Genomic DNA, 16,847 nt, shown 5'->3' on the forward strand with positions numbered 1-16,847 from the left:
CATTTTGAAACGCAACCTGGGAGCAAAGGACCAACAGATGCCAGCCATGTACCTTCCCAGCTGACAGAGGTGTTCCGGACACCACTGGCCTTTCTTCAGTGAAGGTATCCTTTTGTTGATGCCTTACTTTGGACACTTTTATGGCTTTAGAACTGTACATTTGTAACCTAATAAATCCCCTTTATAAAAGCCAATCGATTTTGCTTAACAGCAGCTTCAGCAAACTGGAACAATGGATAATTATTAAATTTATAAAATGTTCTATTACCTCCTTTTTAAATCAAATCATTTATGTTAGTAATAGCTCAAGGAACATCTTAGTATGGGAGAAAAACTCTTCATTTGACTATCATTTGCTACTTATTTCAATAAATGTTTTCTGCAATCCCTGCACATTAACTACTGTGGTTCTGAGATTAACCTTTCCTGTTCGCTAGGGCCTGACCTCAAAGCATCCTAAATTACTCAAAGCCATTCTGATGGCTTTAATTTATGAGAACAGCTTCAAATATTCATCTTTTAAATCCTGAAAATGATTACCCCTGCACAACAGTGGCTCTTTTTAAAGTCTTAGCTGATAACTCTGATTAAACACATCCAAAGGCTGATTACCCCCACTGTGGTTAATGCCAGTGTCGCTGCTAACTACTTATTTCACGGCAGGAATTGCCTTCAAGATCCCATTTACATTATTACCCAGAATTGATTTATGTGCTTATTTCCTATTGATCACATAAGAACAAATAAGGTATGGACAGTCTTCTGAAGGCCTGCTAAAATGCCAAACCATTCCAGAAAAGGACAGGAGAATATTCTACACTCATAATATAATATATGCAAATACTACCTGGTTCCAACTGTAAATATTTTTAAAAGGCACTATTTAGTATTAGAATCATTTAGTTGTCTCATTACATAGCCACTTGGGAATGGAATTTAGTTTAACATAATGGAAGAAACAAAAAAGAAAATGAAAGAAAATAATCTAAGGGTAGGTTTTCTGAGTGGCATGTGAATAATTTAATCAAATTTTCCTCCTGGTGCTTTCTTAAAATGATAGAGTCTTTGAGTAAGCAACGTTTTTGATGATGGAATAACAAAGATGCTGAAAATAGCAGCAGGACTAGCTCTGCATATTTCTGGAATTAAATAGTCCCATCTTGACGGTCTTCTTGGTTGGCTTACTACAGTGGCAACTCACCTAGAGGGCTTGTTAAATCACAGTTTCTGATTCAATAGGTCTGTGGTGGAGGGCTGAGAATTTGATTCTCTAACAAGTTTCAAGGTGCTGCTGCTGCTGCTGCTGCTTCAGGAACCATATTCTGAGACTCACTACTCTGAGTTTTTAATCTCTCTCTCTTATTCTTACTTCTACATTTATCATGGCGATGACTGAGGAGATAATACGTATGAAACTGCTTAACATAAATGAAAGGGGTAGATATTATGAAGAAATAATATAGAAACTGAATTCCTAAATCACTTAAGAAAAATGAGCCAATCAGAGTAGATTTTAGGAAGAAAAAGCTTGTCTTCCTCTTCAGGAAGAAAGATGATTTTATGTTCTCCACAATCCATTTTCCACTTTATGTAATATGAGCCATTTGATGATGGAAGGGTCTCACGAGGGCCCTCAGGTCTCCATCAAAGCCCAGCAGAGTCACACTCTTACCAGCACTCCTCTCCCCAGCCCTCCCCAATCAAACACCCGCCGTGAGCCCACTGTGGCCAAAATCAGGCTGCACATCGCAGAGGACTAAGTCAGAGCCATTTTACACATTACCGACTCTGGCAACAGAATTTCCTCAGGACTACAGGCCCCCTTTCAGCACTGTTAAAACATTTTTTGATGAACCAAGGAATAAAGATTTATTGCCTAATACTCTGGTGGTTTGAATTAACTCTCCCATTCGAGATTTGACTTACTCACTTTCCAGTTCTGGCCCTATTGAGAAAAATGACCAATTATTCCAGGCATGTTTTTTTTTTTTTTTTTTTTTTTTTTTTTTTTTTTTTTTTTTTTTTTTTTCCCTTTCAAAATGGCCTTATAATTTGTACTGGAACAAAGTCTGAAAGGCTTCAGATCTTCCTCCCAAGGTGATGTTCTACTGAGGCAACAGAAGCAAGGACTATCCAAGAGATAGACGGAACGTAATTTGGTCCCACTTTTGTCAGTAGTGATCTGAATAAACCACTTACGTTCAATTCAAGACATTAAATTAAATTTTACTTCTCTGAATTTCAGCTTCTTCTTTAGTAAAATGTGGTATTGCCATAGATCAGAGATAGGCAAACCTCTTAAGGGCCAGCTAGGAAAGGTTTTAGATTTTGTGGGCCATACAGTCCATTAAAACTAGTCAGCTATGCATGTAAAGCAACCATACACAATATATAAACAAATGGGTATGGCCATGTTCCAAAAAAATGGTTTTACAAAAACAGGTAATGAGACTGGCTGATACCTGTCATCGATTCTCTCACTAGCTCAGGAGTCCTGGACCACTGCCATGCCTCTGTTATCGACTTAGTATGTTATTGGGAGCAAGAGACTTAACCTCTCTGTACCTGAATTTCTCCTTGTGTAGGAGGAATCATCATTTGCCATGTTGCTTCTTCATACAAATTTCAAAAGGACTGATGAGCTAGTGTTTTAGAGTACTATGATTTCTTGATGAAGGGCATGAGAGAAGTACTAATTATTATCAACAGTAGCTTTTAAGCTACGATCATTTGATTATTATTGCACCTGGGAAGAGAAGAAGGCTTCTGATTCATACCACTCTATGATATTCAAACATATTATGCTATGGTCTCTTACCCTAGAGTTTCCTTTCAAATGATTAATGGAAAACTGTGAGCTGGATACTAATATTATCCTTTGATGTCCCCTAAAGGTTAAATAGAGGGAAGAAAGGAAACAGATTCCACCATTTCATATACCCAGATTTAATATTTTTTCCATTTATCTTTAATGCTTATTCAGCCCTAAAGCCTAAAAGTGGAACATTTTCAAGAAATAGAATAGACATATGAGCTATGCTGAAAATCATTAAATAAAATAGATATGGTTTCTTTATTTTTATTTTTTCCTATTTAGGGGAAGCTCCATTAGTAGTAAATTTCTTAGGAGACTTTGGAATTACATTCATGATAAAATATAATTTGAAAAAACTCAATGGATAATTAGCTGTAATTTCATCATTTCTTTGGAATATTAGCATAACTTTTCTTTTATACCCCACCTCTAGTGCCCATTATATAAAAGGGACTCTGCTAGGAAAGTGGAATTTTGCATATATAAAATTAAAAGGTAGTATGTGGAAAGTGTCCTCCAAGTATCAACATGAAAAATTCTGGGTTTGAAGAAAAAAGAGGGAGCTTTTAGCTGAGATGATGATGGAACACTTGTTTCATGGCAGCAGTGATATTTTAACTTAATATGGAAGACAGGTGAAAAGGAGCAAAGAAGGAGCTTTCTAGACAGTCCCAAATATAGACCCCATGCACAATCACACTATTGTGTACAATTCAGACCATATTAAAGACTGGAAGTAGCTGCATATAGTAATAAAGGTAACACGGAAGGCCTAAGATATCAAGCTAACAAGTCTGTGTTTAAGGAAAAATGCCTTGAAGGATTTTGCATAGGCATAGGGTTGGGCTTTACTCATTCATTCAACAACTTTTTGGGGGCCCAACATATTGTGCGTCAGGCATTTTTCTAAGCTATATGGATCAGCAATAAATTAAAAAGATACAAAAAATCTCTGCCCTCACTCTGGTTGGGGGAGATAGACAATAATCAAAAGAAAAAAAGTAAATGACATAGTATATTAGAAGGTTAAATGCTACAGGTTAGCAATTATAAATAAAGCAGAGAAGCAATTATAAATAGGTTGGTTGGGGCCATATTGGAGAAGGTTATATTTGGGCAAAGACTGAAAGTAGGTGAGGGAGCAAGTCATTTAAGTATCTACACAAATGGAATTCCAGGCAGAGGGAAGAAAAAAGCAAAGGCATTTAGAAACAGCAAAGCAGCATGCATGAGTGAGGGGAAGTGTAGAAGATGATGTCAGAGAGGGAAAGAAGGTCACAGTATGTAGAGTTTTGTAGACCATTATAAAAACTCTGGATTTAAGAATATTAATCTATGAAGACTGTGCAGAATGGATCGATGGAGGGAGAGTATTAGAAGTAAGGGCAACAGTACAAATCTGCTTTCCAGGTGAAAATGTGAAAAGGACCTGTAATGATTCATTCATTTGATCATTCATTCATTCCTGTTAATTCCACACATATTTATGGAGACCCTATGCCTGTCATTGACATTAGAACTGTGACTGAGATGGACAAACCTCACCCTCCTGAAGTTTACCATCTGGTGGAATGACGACAGCATGAACAGAGACCACCCACATGTCAACACACCTCTAAAGTCTATAGAAGTATCTAAATTTTATTATGAATACAGAAAATCTAATATTGTAAAAGAAAAGATCCTCAAAAAGTCCAATGACATAAACAGTCCTTTATCCCCATCCTAAATCATTTCCTTGGCAATGACTACAAATGAAATATTGGCCAGAATTCTCTCCAGTCTTAAAATTGTTTTTTAAAAGAATGACGGGACATCCCTAAACCAAAAGAAATTCAAAACAACCAAAGTAGAGAAAAATAAACTAAATCTCTGGGGCTTATCGTTTCATCAATCATGATGAGTCACAGAACACAGACTACAAATATAATTAATTCAAATACAACCATTTATGAATAGATTAATTTAGCAAACATAAAAGAAGCAAAGACCTATCCAAAACTATCCAGTTTGCCTGTAACCCAGACAATAGCATTTTCCAAACAAATTGCTGATGCATAAAGATATTATCACTTGTGGCTGGATGACTGACTTTAGTGCCCCTATACTGATAAACCCAGTGCCACAGAGGACAGATAGGAACTAGTCTCTGCTGTCAAACTGTCATGGAATTATTAAATATGGAGAGGGAAAATGACCCAAACAGTATGTAATGAGTTCCCTTTTCATTCTCTCACTACAAAAGCGCATCTGTGGATTGTTAATGACTTTGAAATGGATGAACCAAATTGATGAGAAAGAAAAACATCTCTGAGGGATAAGACAAGGGAAAATGAACACATATATTGATAAAAAATAATTTAAAATAAAAGGATTTGTGAGAATACCACGAAATTCTATAAAGTAGCATGTAAATGGAAACTATTATTACTTATTTTTGTATTGTTTTACTCTATGTTTTTAATATAAATTGTTAAATCTTTTTAAATATATAGAATCACCAAGTCTAATTCACAAGGATTCCATGTCTGTAACTTTCATGAGGTGGCAGTGCCACTGCAGTCTGGCAATTTCTATTCTGTTGGATGGCTTTCTACTGGACCTGCCCTGTGGGCTATGCACAGTGACTTGAGTATGTGCCAGACCTCAATATCTCAGCACACACGGATCCTGCACCAATTCCTGTAGACTGACTTTCCAAGCCTAGAGTCCTCTCATAAAACACCACTTGCCTAGGGATGACCAAGAAAGCCAAGCATAGCTCAAAGATTAGACTCAATCATGGGACATCCTCAATGGCAAGTATTGGCTTGTTCATCTTTGAACCCCAGTGCTTGGTACCGTGCATGCCCTCAATAATCATGACATTCAAAGGAAACTGAAGAGCTTATTCAGAGGAATGCCAAACAGGAACAAACAAATTGAAAACATTATCACAATGTCAACCCACACATTAGATGCACCATTTTATTTGGTCATATTTAGTAATTCTGAGGTTATCTCTTTCCAGAAATCCCATAGTTGAAGAAGTTTTTATTTGTGTTTTCATGGTGCTCCAAATGTACATATACAGAAACAGAAATGAGTATAAAAGCAACCTGCATTGGCAGATCCATGTAAGAACAAAAGTAGTGAATCAGTAGGATAGCAGGCCCATTACACTTCATTTCAGCGTAGACACAAGCCTAAAATTAACCATCAGCTTGTTCTCAGGGTGTGATAGGTTAGCTACATCACAAAGGTAGCATGGTGTTAAACTGGCAAAAAGTTCAATACCTGAAACACAGAACCATCTAATCCTGGAAAGGGAAAACACCTTTAATACTCAGATCACAGGCTCTCTGAGCCAGAGGGGAGAGCTGCTCTAAACACCATTATGCACACAGGGCTTCATTTGATATAAACATAACGTTCGAAATAGGAGTGAGTGACCATTTTGCAAATGGTTTGACTCCTTTACACAAGGAAAAAACACAAAGAAAAAGAAGTGAGAAGTCATTAAAGGAAAAATTAAACAGTATATAATTTATATGCTTTCACCAGTAACCCACTGTGAGCAATCTAGAATGCAGTATTATAATGCTTATAAAAACACTATTTCACGTATCACTATTTATTACAAACACTCAAATTTAAATATACTTTAAAGTAATCTTTCTAATATGAGACATGACCTCTCCATTCACATATATCCATGAGAAATTATTTCTTATACCACCTGTCTATACAGTGTCCAAATAAGAACCTGTAGATTGAGTTATAATGTTTTAGTCTGTCTTCTTCAATGCAGAAACAAAAATAAAAACCACTTTGTTGTTAATAGAATGTATTCATAAACCAGGCAACATCATACAAAGCAGGTGAATGGGATAAGCAATAAATGTAAGTCCTAATTTCCAGGTCAATGCGTACCATAAACAGTACAATGAAACCCTCTACCTCCATCCCAGGCCCTGGGGATATGTGATAATAAAGCTGCGGCCTTAACCAACTTCTCTCTCAGTATTTTTATTCCAAACTGCACCCTCCAGTTGGCTAAACAACTAAGCAACAAGGTCAATCAAATGCAATACTTCTCTCTATTTAAATTGAAGGGAAATTTTGACCATTCTACATTCAAAGAGCAAATACATTCTCACACTGACAACCACATTCCATTGGCTTTTCCTAAAAACAAAGTGTGACAGATGCCTTGGCTGTAATTGCCAATCAGCCTTTACATGGCAGCTGAAAACACAATACATCACTTTGATCTCCTTTGCTCTAAACACATCCACAATCAAGAAAGCTGAACAAGGAATAAGAAATAGGCATCATTTCTAGAAGCTGTCATTCCAGGGCACTTAAATACTTTAATATATATTTTGCTCATATTTTTATTTCCCTGTTTCTGAGATGCCCTGCAGTAGACCAAAAATCATCTATAGTAAACACACACACATATACATATACATATATGTATATATATTTGGATTCCTATTTGGGAAACACATTTTTTTTTTTTACCACATTCAAAATCTGAATATAAGAGCATTTAATCAAATATCACCACTTCCTTTTTCTTTTCAAAGTATTCATTTGAGGAATAAAACAAGCTAAAGATTCTCATCTGATTTTGAAACAGTGTTCAGAAAGTTGCACTTACATTTTGCAGGAAGGTCATAGCCACATGTGATTTTTGCATGCCCAGTATCACAGCCATTCAGGTTACGACATTCAGCTAGTAAACAGGGGCCAGCTGCTCTGTGAATACAGCCATCCACTAAAGAAAAATGAAAAAAGAAAAAAGTTAGCTTGTATTTGGCCTTTGGGAAATAAATATGAAACTTTAGATGGGGAGAGAAAATGAATTCAATTTGTTCATCTTGGAAATCATCACAGCCCCATGAAGGAAAACACATATGCCAAATAACCCACAGTGTCCAATCCTTCGAACATGATGCTTTCTCTGTGCCTGTGTATGTGTGTGTATTTTGTTTGTGTGGTAAGCAGAAGAGTTTGAAAAGTGGTGCACTGGTAAATGATGAACAACAGGTTCTCTGGTGGGATGGGGGATGCATGTAGAGAATTATATCCATCTTTTCATGTAAATTCCTTAACAGATTTCTCATAGTCATTTCAAAGTCCCTGTCTGCTAATTCCAACACCCAGACATATTAGCAGGGATTAAGTTGGAATGTTTGGATTAGGTAGTTTGCATGGAAATGCGCCCCACCCAACTGTAGGCGATAACACTGATGAGATAATTTCCATGGAGGTGTGACCCCACCCATTCAGGGTGGGCTTTGATCAGTGGAGCCATATAAATGAGCTGACAAACAGAAGGAACTCAGTGCAGCTGTGAGTGACATTTTGAAGTGCAGCTGAGGGGGACGCTTTGAAGAATGCAGAGAAGCTGAGAGAGTAGCTGAAGATGAGAGACAGTTTGAAGACAGCCGTTGAAAGCAGACTTTTGCTCCGGAGAAGCTAAGAGAGGACAAGCGCCCCAAGAGCAACTGAGAGTGACATTTTGGAAAGAAGCTGAAGCCTAGAGAGGAACGTCCTAGGAGAAAGCCATTTTGAAACCAGAACTTGGAGCAGACGCCAGCCACGTGCCTTCCCAGCTAACAGAGGTTTTCTGGACACCATTGGCCATTCTTCAGTGAAGGTACCTGATTGTCCGTGCATTGCCTCAGACACTTTATAGCCTTAAGACTGTAACTGTGTAACCAAATAAACCCCCTTTTATAAAAGCCAATCCATTTCTGGTGTTTTGCATTCCGGCAGCACTAGCAAACTAGAACCACCACTATGTCTTTATGAAAGCCCATTTATTTTTCTTCCTGGGCATGTAGCTAATAGTACTTCCTGGCCTTCTTGTAGTTATGTGGAGTCATGAGACTAAGTTCTGTTCAGAGGAATATGAGTAAAAGTGATGTAACTCCTTCTATGGCCAGCCCCTAAAAATCTCCCCCACAATCCTTCACAGGATCTTTCATTGTCTACAGGCTGGATGCAGAGGATGCAAGCCTCCAATGCAACAGAAAATGATGTGGCAACTGGATGGAAAATGCCTGAGTCACTGAATGACTGCATGGGGCTGAGCCCCATCCCCACCTTCACAACCCACACTGGACTTTGAACTGAGTGACAAATAAGCCTTTATTGTCTAAAGCTACTGAGATTTGATATGTTTATTATAGCAGTTTTTTTCTGTTGTAAATACCATAATGGTAATTTTCTTTCAGTTTGATACTACAATTTTTAAAATTTTCATGCAAAAAATTCTGATTTTACTACTGGAAAGAACACATTATCTTGGCCAACTTCATTTTCCTAAGTATGTTTCAAAGTCCTTAATCATGCTGGACTCTGAAGACTCAGTGAACACCCAAAGACAGCCTCTCTTACTAATTCACAGCTGTCCCACTTTCTTTGTGACAGAAACCAGACGAACAGAAGATAAAGGCCAAGCACTCCATAGAAACTACCTGAGGTATGGTCAGCAGTTTTGGTATGAACACTGAGATCATTCACAGGGCTGTTCTTTGTCAGGACTAAGGGGTATCTGGCTGCTGCTTCTTCAAAGACTTTCTGCTGCAGGGACACACCTGTCATTTCCCATCCTGACAGCCAGGCCAAATTGCTTGCAGGCAGAAGACTAAGGCTTTTGACTCCCCAACATATTTCTTCCAGTTATCTAACAAAGGCTAAAATGAGAAGAATTTTTGCATATTTTGTTAGGTCATCTTAGTTAGGTTTACTTAGAATGTAGCCTGGAGAATTGGATGGTCCGAGAGTGATGGGTTTCAGTTTTGCTTTGGAGGAATTGTTTCTCACTTTAGTCAGCATTATTGGGGGTTTTAAGGGTTTGAAAACTTTTTTAATCATATTTTTTATTGTAGAATAATCTTAGTCCACTATTTAAATAGCTAAGATAAAGACAAAATAGATGGGACATGAAATCACATCACAATTTTTAACCTTAAGATTTATTTTTTCCCCCATAGATTCCAATCTGCCTACCTGACATTCCTCCGGTAAATCTGCCCCACTTAAAAATGAATGAACAAATTGATCCAGAGAAAGGAAGAGAAAAAATAAGCCACAAAGCACTGAACCAGAGCTCATCTCAGATACTGTGGACCAATGAATGTCATAGCTAGCAAAGGAAGAATCAGCAAAGAGTTCTAAACAGGTGTTTTGAAAAATACTAAAAGTACCATTTAGCAGAATCCAGTTACTTTAGAAATTTATCCTATGAGGTCTCTTCCTAATCTTACAAAGACAATTTTCTAAACAGTTTTTTGCAAGGAGGATTTTGAAGTTCTTAGATCTGTACATATTCATTTAGTCTTCTTTTGTAAATAAGAGACAGTAACTTAATCTGAAAGCAGTCACATGAATCATATTATTCTGAAAAATAAGAGCCTTCTCTCATTGAATATATCTCCTAGAAGTCCAAGAGGATACAACAGGTTCTTTACAAATCAAATCAACATAAATTTATTTAAGCAACTACCTTGCACAAAGTATTCTGAAAGAATTTGATCCCATCAAATAATAGCAATAATAATAATATAATAAAATGTCACATCTTTTAAGGGTTTGCTGTCTGCCTGCTAGGGTACTAAGTGGCTTACAAGCCTTCACTTCACAAAAGGCAGTGTAGAAAAGTAGAAGGAGGAGGATTCTGAAGTTTGGCAGAGGTTTGAGTCTTAGTGCCATCATCTTAGCTCCCTATGCCTTGATTTTCTGTTCTGTAAAATGGGGGCCCTCATAGGACTCAAGTCACACTCGTTGGATTTTCGGGGAATAAATTAGTTATTAAATGATGAGAACTTTGAATAATGCCTGGAAAATACAAGTAGGAATAAATGTTGGCTATGTTATCTCATTTAAAGGTAGGATTTATTAACTTCTCCATAAAGTCCATATTTTTAGCTACTGTTCTCTCCTACTTCCATTCATGCAAAAAAGTATAAACCGTGGTCCTTTCTCTTGAATCCAAGTGAAGAGGATAGGGAAGCCCAGAGCCATGTTTCCACTGACCAAAAGTAATGTATAATACTTGGAATTTTTCAATATGGAGAATAAATCTTTTCATAGATCAACAAATATTTTTTGGGAATGTGTCACATGTTAATATCTTATATTTTATAAAGCCCTTTTGACAAAATTAATTACATATTTAATTCTCATAACAATTGTGCAAGGTGGTCTGGGTCTGTATTACTTTCCCCATTTCATAGCTGAAGAAATTCAATTACTACAAGAACAGATGACTTGCCCAAAGTCATCCACTTCTTCAGTGGCAGATATGAATTCAGATTTTATGGCTCTCAAAGTGTGGTCAGTATTACTTGGAGACCCTGATAAAAATGCAGGTTCCTAGTCCAACCACAAATCTGCAGAATTAGTCTCTCTAGTAGTGGGGCCCCAGAAACTGCATATAATAATCTCCCCTAATAATATAGATACACACTGTCAATTGAGAATTTTCAGAATCGCTTCCCCATACTAGCTTGCTTTCTTTTCTTGACAAAGCTCCAGAGAATAGTGAGTAGCCGAGCCTGTGAGGAGTAGTCAAGGCATTCACTGGATACATAAAACCATGAGTCCTGACTCTTAAAACTCAAAAGATTCCCTTTAAATTTAGAGTCATGTCCTCACATTCCCCAAGACTTAATCAAATATCCAAAGAGTCTCCGTCCTTAACAGTTTGCACTGAAAGCAGACAATATTAATTAAAACTGTACTGAACTCCAGTAGCAACTACAGTTTTGATTAAACATTTCTTCATTCAAACATACATATGGTGATCACGAATTGCCTTAGGCATGAGGAGATCCTTGGTACATTCTCTCTAAAGTAGGCCACAAGGCATTTATATAGAATAAGGAAGAAAATATCCAAATTTTTATTGACATTTGCATTTTTATCTACAAAGATAAGAATGAAGTTAAAGTTTACTAATACTTAACTCATCTTGACAGTGGTACTTATATACAATTTATAAATAAAACACACATACATAAAAGTGCATACTCAAAAAATTTGTACCGAGAGAGATGTGCAATCAAAATTTTTTGGAGCCAACAGATTTGTAGCTAAGAGGACTGTAGAATCAAACTCCCTGTCTCTATTACAATTATTCCCATCTCTGCGTGTATGTCCTTGGCAATGTGACTCTGAAGCTCCTCCTATCAAGAGATGGAGCCTGTTTCCCCACTCCTTGAATCTAAGCTGACTTGGCAATATGTTTTGTCAAACAGAATGAGGCAGAAATGACTCTGTGCCAGTTACAGTCCTAAGCCTCTAGGGGTCTTTCCTGCTTCTGGTCACACTCTTGGAACCCTGCTCAGCCCCCAGGTAAACAAGCCCAGGCTAGCCTACTGAAGGATGACAGGCCATGTGGAGCTAAGATGAGCTATCCCAAATGAGGCTTTCCTAGACCAGCCAGTTCCCCCAGTTCCTGGCAAAAGACTACAGACACCTGAGTGAACCCAGCTGAGCCCAGAACTGCCTAGCTCTACGACAAATCTATAGCATTTTAAGTTAAATAAACAGTTGTTGTTTTAAGCCACTGAAATTTGAGGATGTTTTGTAATGCAAAAAAAGTTAATTGATATATTTAGCCATGAGTAGCAGCAGCAGCGGCATCATAGAAAACATACAAAGCAATAATCCACTCTCAAAGTACAGACACAAAGGATTATGGTTAAATAGTTGTCCTAAACTCTTGGGGAAAGGAATACAATACATCTGAAGTAATCAGATGAAAAGTTGATTCCACTAGAGGTTACCTATAGCCAGCATTTTTATGTGTCACATAATGAATAGCATCGTTGCTCCCTTTAGGGAGGAGAAGTATCTGTGAGAAAATACAGTACAATGACAAGAAGATCCACATCTCGAAGCTTCACAGATGCAAAGATTTTGGTTTAGCGATTTGAGAGCTGACTTCGGCTGACTTAAAAATTATCTTCTGTTAAGAACCTCCTGATCTTGCCGGTCAATTTGAAGATGAGATTTAGGCTGTGTTTCCATGGGATAAGTGTAGTACAATAAATATTTACACATTTCTTAGCTCAGGAACCTGGAGTAATTTTCAGTTATGGGTCACACACCTAGCTTACTTCATTCATCCCTGATCCAAAAAATTAGGGAAACTTTAAAAACCAGGAGACACATCTATCTTCTAGACTCTAAGACCAAACTACTTGTGTGGATGCCCAAGAAACAGTGATTCTGTTTCTTTTGTTGAACTTGAATTCCCAAATGAGAACAAAATAAAATTTCTCAGAAATATTTATAACAGAGTCCCTCTCACACACACGATTTTTTTTTTTTTTTGTAAAAAGTATGAATCAATGAACTCTATCCCATCATTAGGTTAGAGGGAGAGAAAGTCAAGTTAGTTAAAATTCTGCTCAGACTATGATAAAGACACATTTAGTTGATGCTAACTTCATAGCAAACAAATTATTTTAAGATGTAGTCCATGTATTTCCTTCCCCACATCCACACCTCCCTTAAAGAAATCCCCAACCAAAAAGGTCATTATGACCTACATTGCTGGTTGCTCCCCCACGGTCAATTATCATTTCCCTTTCTAACAGAATCCCTATATTGATGGGGATAGCTATAAGCCCAACTAAAAATCTCTGGCGAGCATTTCTCTCAAAGATGTCAAAGGGATAGGTGCCAATTAGGTGGCAGAAGATGCCACTGGGTGGGCTTCCAGGAAAGTGCATTCAGAAGAGTCACTCACACAGATCTCTTTTTTTGTCTTTCCCAGTCTTCAACTCTACTGTGGGGAACTTGAACACAGAGGTCAGTCTCCAGCAGCCAACCGTAAGCGTGAGTATGAAAGCAGCATGCTGGTGTGCTAAGTGTGTAAATTCCTGACGTCATTTGTGGTGGTGTCACCCTAACCCTGAACTACCTACCTTCAGACTTCTGATTGGATGAGATTTAAAAAAATTAACTAAAAAATAAACTTCTGTCTTGTGTCAGTCACTATCAGGGATGGGAGTAAGGGCTCTGTAACTTGGAGCTTAATGTCATTTCTAAATGTTGTAAGGTATACTTTAATTTAGGTGAGATAAGTTCCTTGAAATTTTGGATGAGGAGGTCTCTTTGAACATTAAAAGAAGTGTTAATTACTAGGGTATTCTGAGCTGAGAAACACTGGAAAGGGAGCACCATAGTGGCCAAAATCCCCAACAGAATCCTGCAGGGGCCAGGGCAGTTTTGACCATACCACTAAAGATGGAATGGCAGCTAAAGAACATTGAATTTGCCAAGCTGGGGCAGTCATGTGACCTTAAAATAGCTCACATTTCTTCATCTCCCACCAGGGGGAGAGATTTCCGTCAACAATAAGCTAGATTTACTTAAGGTAGATGCTACTGAAGCATCCAGAGAAGACAATGAGGGGCATATTTTTCTGGAAACCTACAGAGACATTCTGAGTGAGGAGTAAATTTACAATCAAAGTTAAGAGAGTTTAGGTGAGGTTATATCATCTGGTGAAGAGTACTGTAAGATGCTACTAAATTGAAGATATCTTTGGTATTCTGTAAGGGTCCCTTGAAAGCTCGGTAATATACATGTTTTTTTTTGTTTGTTTGTTTTTTGTGGTCTTGTTGTTGTTATTACTGTTGTTTGTTTTTTTGGCAAGTTTGCTTGGGAAGAAAAAATGCAACTCATTTCTTATTCAAGGGCATCCTCATTCCTCCATCCAAGCAGAGATCCCTCCTCAAGGAAATATGAAAAGGTAGGCCTTAATACTATATCCCTTGAAAGAACAGTTCCTTAAAATAATCCTCAAAACCAGTGTAAAAAAAGTCTATGCAGTAATGGAAACTTTGATCTTAAGTAAAGAATAATAGAATAATAACTGTATTCTCAGAGCAGCCATGGACCTGCTTCTAGTATGTGGCGTCGTCTGGCTTAAAGGCACAGATTGCACCCTTGTTTCTATGAAATGCTTCTTAATAGAGACTAGGTCAGGCAGAAACAGAGGAATAGGGAAACCTCTCTCTGTCCAAGCACTAAGAAATGAAACAACTAAATACTTCCACTTCTCCCAGAAACTCCCCATGCAAGTTCAGAACTAAGGCTGATGTAGGTCAATATTAACAGGTGCCTCCACGACAATCTCATTTGTTTTACCACAGTCTTGAGACCTATGAAGAAATGTAATCTTTCCTCAAGGAATTTAGCTTTTAGGCTTCAGTCACATTATAGGATCTCTTCTCCTCGTTTTCTTCCTAGGAAGAAGTAAATATGCAGTTTTATGGCTCATACTCCCATCCCACTTATAGAATTTCTAATGGTTTTAGGTGAGATGACAGAGGATTAAAATCTTCAGTGGGGGGAAAGAAAGCTCTCTGAAGTTTCACCTGGATGTCAAAAGAAAATGATGAAAGCCTACCTAGTATGTATATATTTGTGAACATATAAAATATTGACATACACATAAAAGGAAACTTTGTTTTTGGTAAACCCTTTGCCATCTGCTTTGCTTTTCATAGTTTTAAAAGGCCTAGTGACTCAGTGTATCTTTGGGGAGAAGATAACTAACCAGCAGTTCTTTCCTCCAAGGTACACATGGAAATGGCATTTCTTGCCCTAACCCAATCATTGATCTTCTCTTCTATTATTTACTTTCAAGCGGAGTGCTAAAAGATAATCTTATGTGAAGAAAAAGTTAGGGGCAAAAACTGTTTTGAAAGTTCTGTCAAGCAATAAAATTATTCTTTCTTTTTTGACTTTTTTTTTCTGATTAAAGAGAAAGGTGGGCTTCACTAATTAGAGACCAATTTTTAGCAAAAGAGTACCTTTTTCCCCCTGTATTTCATAACTTCACTTTTTTTTAATTGAAAACTCTACCAAATGGGGTTAATAATAATTTATCATTTTGCTGAAACTTGGATATTTCTTTCCAGTAAAAAAAAGTCCACATGTGCACCTATAAAGGTGAAGTTTTTACCCTTAAAAAACCAAATTCTCATGGAAATAATTTAGTAAAAAATTATCTAAGCATAAAAGTACCACGTACCAAATTAAATCCTAGTATTAAAATATATGACCTAAGCTGATATGAGAACCTGACATTTTTATAAAGTTGCATTTCCATGTACTTATTTAAAAATATTTCTAAATACATGGGTTGAGAAAGATTTTTCCAGGGCATGTTTCTTCTTAAGAAAAACAAAAGAATAGCAATTTTTTCTTTAGGAGACAAAAGCAGCAATTTGCCAAATGGAGCCTATGGGAAGTTCTTAGTGCTAAATAATCAGACCTAAAGTGGAACATATTGTCCCCATATACCAGGTCTATGTTTTTTGAATATCACTGGATGCCCCCACTCCCAGACCCTAAAAGGTGTCCTCCTGCAAGTATTGTTATGACCACAGAACTTAGTTTTGCCCTATATATGCAAATTGTACATTTATAAGTGAAAATGTTAATGCATTAAATGATTGTTAACCTTAAAAAAAAATAAGGAGGCCATGTATAATTAACACTGGGCAATAATCTGAATCAGTGGATTGACAAGGCTAGATGCAATACTTCAGTTCCTTTCAAGACATGTCTGAAAGTACCACACACTGGGTCTGGGGAGAACATTTAGGAGACACTGTCAAAGGAAAACACATTTCCAAAAGCATGTGGAGCAAAACTTAATTTTGCTTCCCCTTATTCCAAGTCCAGGCCCAGTCGCCTGGTCCAAAGCACTTTTTTCACCTCCTCCTAGACCTATTTACCCCCTCTCAGAGACTCTGGGTCCCTCCCCAGAATGGCAGCTGAGTGGACACCTTCCAACGTCCTGCTAGGGAACAGTCTACTTGGTGGGAGTGCTGACTCATATACTAACACACTAAAAGACAAAAATACAGAAGCAAAATCAGTGGTGGTGATTTGAGGGCGGGGGAGTGGTTGTAAATGGGTCTCTCTGTGCTAATAATGAAAATTTTGTTCATTCTTCAGTTTCTAAGGAAAGAGAGTTCACAGAAGCTAAAGCCAAGGCTTGGGTAACCCT

The 16,847-nt window shown here is 37.4% G+C and overlaps 1 protein-coding gene across 6 annotated transcripts in view; it reads right to left on the reverse strand.

The window, feature by feature from the left end:
- MACROD2 (mono-ADP ribosylhydrolase 2) overlaps window positions 1–16,847 on the reverse strand; it is a 2,227,780-nt gene that overhangs the window by 1,392,174 nt on the left and 818,759 nt on the right. For all 6 annotated transcript variants that reach the window (XM_037811787.1, XM_037811788.1, XM_037811785.1 and 3 more), the window contains one exon: window positions 7,461–7,577. In XM_037811787.1, coding sequence (XP_037667715.1) covers window positions 7,461–7,577 — 117 coding nt within the window. The remainder of the gene's footprint in view (window positions 1–7,460; window positions 7,578–16,847) is intronic.

The sequence above is a fragment of the Choloepus didactylus genome, chromosome 19, assembly GCF_015220235.1.
Source record: "Choloepus didactylus isolate mChoDid1 chromosome 19, mChoDid1.pri, whole genome shotgun sequence".
In the NCBI taxonomy this organism is placed as follows: domain Eukaryota; kingdom Metazoa; phylum Chordata; class Mammalia; order Pilosa; family Megalonychidae; genus Choloepus; species Choloepus didactylus.